Source organism: Ailuropoda melanoleuca, chromosome 15 (genome assembly GCF_002007445.2).
Source record: "Ailuropoda melanoleuca isolate Jingjing chromosome 15, ASM200744v2, whole genome shotgun sequence".
Classification (NCBI taxonomy): domain Eukaryota; kingdom Metazoa; phylum Chordata; class Mammalia; order Carnivora; family Ursidae; genus Ailuropoda; species Ailuropoda melanoleuca.
In genome coordinates this window covers 86895280-86897113 of record NC_048232.1, presented here as the reverse complement: position 1 = coordinate 86897113, position 1834 = coordinate 86895280, and the positions used below count along the sequence as shown (strand labels likewise).

Sequence of the window (1834 nt, the reverse complement as noted above, 5' to 3'; positions counted from 1 at the left end):
CCCCCCCTCCCCGGCCGCGCGCGCCCGCCCGCCCGGCCCGCGCCGCGCCCCCGTCCAGGCGTGGAAGCTTCCATTCCCGCCGGAGGGGGGTCCGGCGCGCGGCCCCGGCGAAGTCGGGGAGTTCGCGGGGGGAGGGGACCCAGGCCCGGCATTACCATTTTGATTGCTTTGATGCCATTTTTGGAGGGGGAGGGGTTGGAAGACCCTTCGCTGAGCACAAAGATGTTTAATCACTGTGTAGAATCAAATCAGATACTTTATTATTTTTTTTTAGAAAAAGAACCCCATCACCAAATCCGGTACAGTGTGCTAGCTGAGGGTTGCTAAACCCTTTTTTCACTGGGTAAAACGGCAAGTTGTTGACTCTTATGCTCTGAGTGGAAGATTTAAGAGAGAGAGGGAGGGAGGGAGAGGGAGAGAGAATCCAGTAATCCAGCAGCTTTTATTGCAACAATGTCTTTATGTGTGTTTCTACGTGGCAATAGTTTTACTATTGGAGTGGCTTTTCATAGCTTGGGTTTGATCATTTTTTTCTGTATTGTAGCAAGTGTTTCAAGGCTGTTTAAAATTTTATGATGATAGTAAATGAGTAGCTATTTATTATCTGTCATGCCGGAATTTAGATGAGGCTGAGAGAAACATTTGAAAATTCTGTTTGGAGGCTCCGGTGCAGCTTCGGGGAAGGAGTGGAGCTGTCCTACTCCTTGCTGCCTTTGCCTTTAAATTTGAACTCGGGAAAGGAAAGATGCTTGCGAGTGGAATGTACCTCCATCTTTTTGTGTGTGTTGAGTGTGTGTTCAAAAAGAAAGGAAACAAGGAAAACTTTTGTTCTCCGGCCTTTTAAAAATGTTTCTCTCTTAAATGACTGAATATAACATCTCGTAAGCAGCCAGTGTTGGGCCTGGCCATCGGAACTTGTGTTTGGAACTATCTGTTGTTTTTCCTTTTCCCTTTGTGGTATTTTATATAACAAGGGCTCATAAAAGAGGGAGGGGAGGGGGCCGAGGCCGTGGTGCAGCATTCTAATAAAGCTGCCTTGTCTCTCCCAAGCTCCGCTGTGAAATCTTTCAGAGGTCACCTGTGAAATGAGTTGGGTAGACTTAACATTTACTCGGCTCTCCCTCCTTGGGAGAGTTTGGTGATGATTGGCCGCTCGGCCGGGGAAAGGTCCATGAACAAGCTCCTGGAGGTGATTCTGGGCTGCACCCAGGGTCTGGAAGAGGAGCAGCGGGGCTCTGCTTGGTCACCTCGGAACCTGCCCGGGAGTAGCGGAAATGTGGAAGCAGGTATGAAAAGGCCAGTATTTTAGAGTTTGTTTTTGACTCAACATAAAATCAAAGGTAGTGCTCATGTTTGGATTTGCTCGGGAAGAAACTCATGCCATTTACACTTCTGGAGATGTGTTTTTGTGCTGCTCCTGCCTGGAATGTGGGATGTAAAGGTTAAGTTTCAATTAAAAGTGCATACGTGGATGATGGACTAGATAGTAAAGCAAACGGATGAGCCCATTATCCACATCTGTTAGGAATACAATAGCAGCTGAGTAATATCTTTTGGTGCCCAGCCATCAATTTCCCATTCATGCCCTTGACACTGGAATTTTTTTCAGTGATTTCTAGAAACATGGACGAGTGTTTCAAGATATTTATCAAGGACTCATAGAAGTAAATAGGTTGGTTGTCGGTTAGAAGTAGAGAGATACAAATCCTGTATAACTCTCTGGTGTGTCTCCCACCATGGGTAGATAGGGGGATAAACAGGAAACCAGCTTCCATAGGACCCTGCTGTTTGAAAACGGAGTTCACATATTTTCCTTTAAAAAAAAAAAAAAAAA

The 1834-nt window shown here is 46.2% G+C and overlaps 1 protein-coding gene across 1 annotated transcript in view; it reads left to right on the top strand.

Annotated features, from left to right (window-relative positions):
- Nucleotides 1-431: 431 nt before the first annotated feature.
- The window catches only part of PHF21B (PHD finger protein 21B), a 96914-nt gene continuing 95511 nt past the window's right edge, over nt 432-1834 (top strand). The window contains exon 1 of the mRNA XM_034644013.1: nt 432-1286. Coding sequence (XP_034499904.1) covers nt 1275-1286 — 12 coding nt within the window. The 5' untranslated portion in view covers nt 432-1274. The remainder of the gene's footprint in view (nt 1287-1834) is intronic.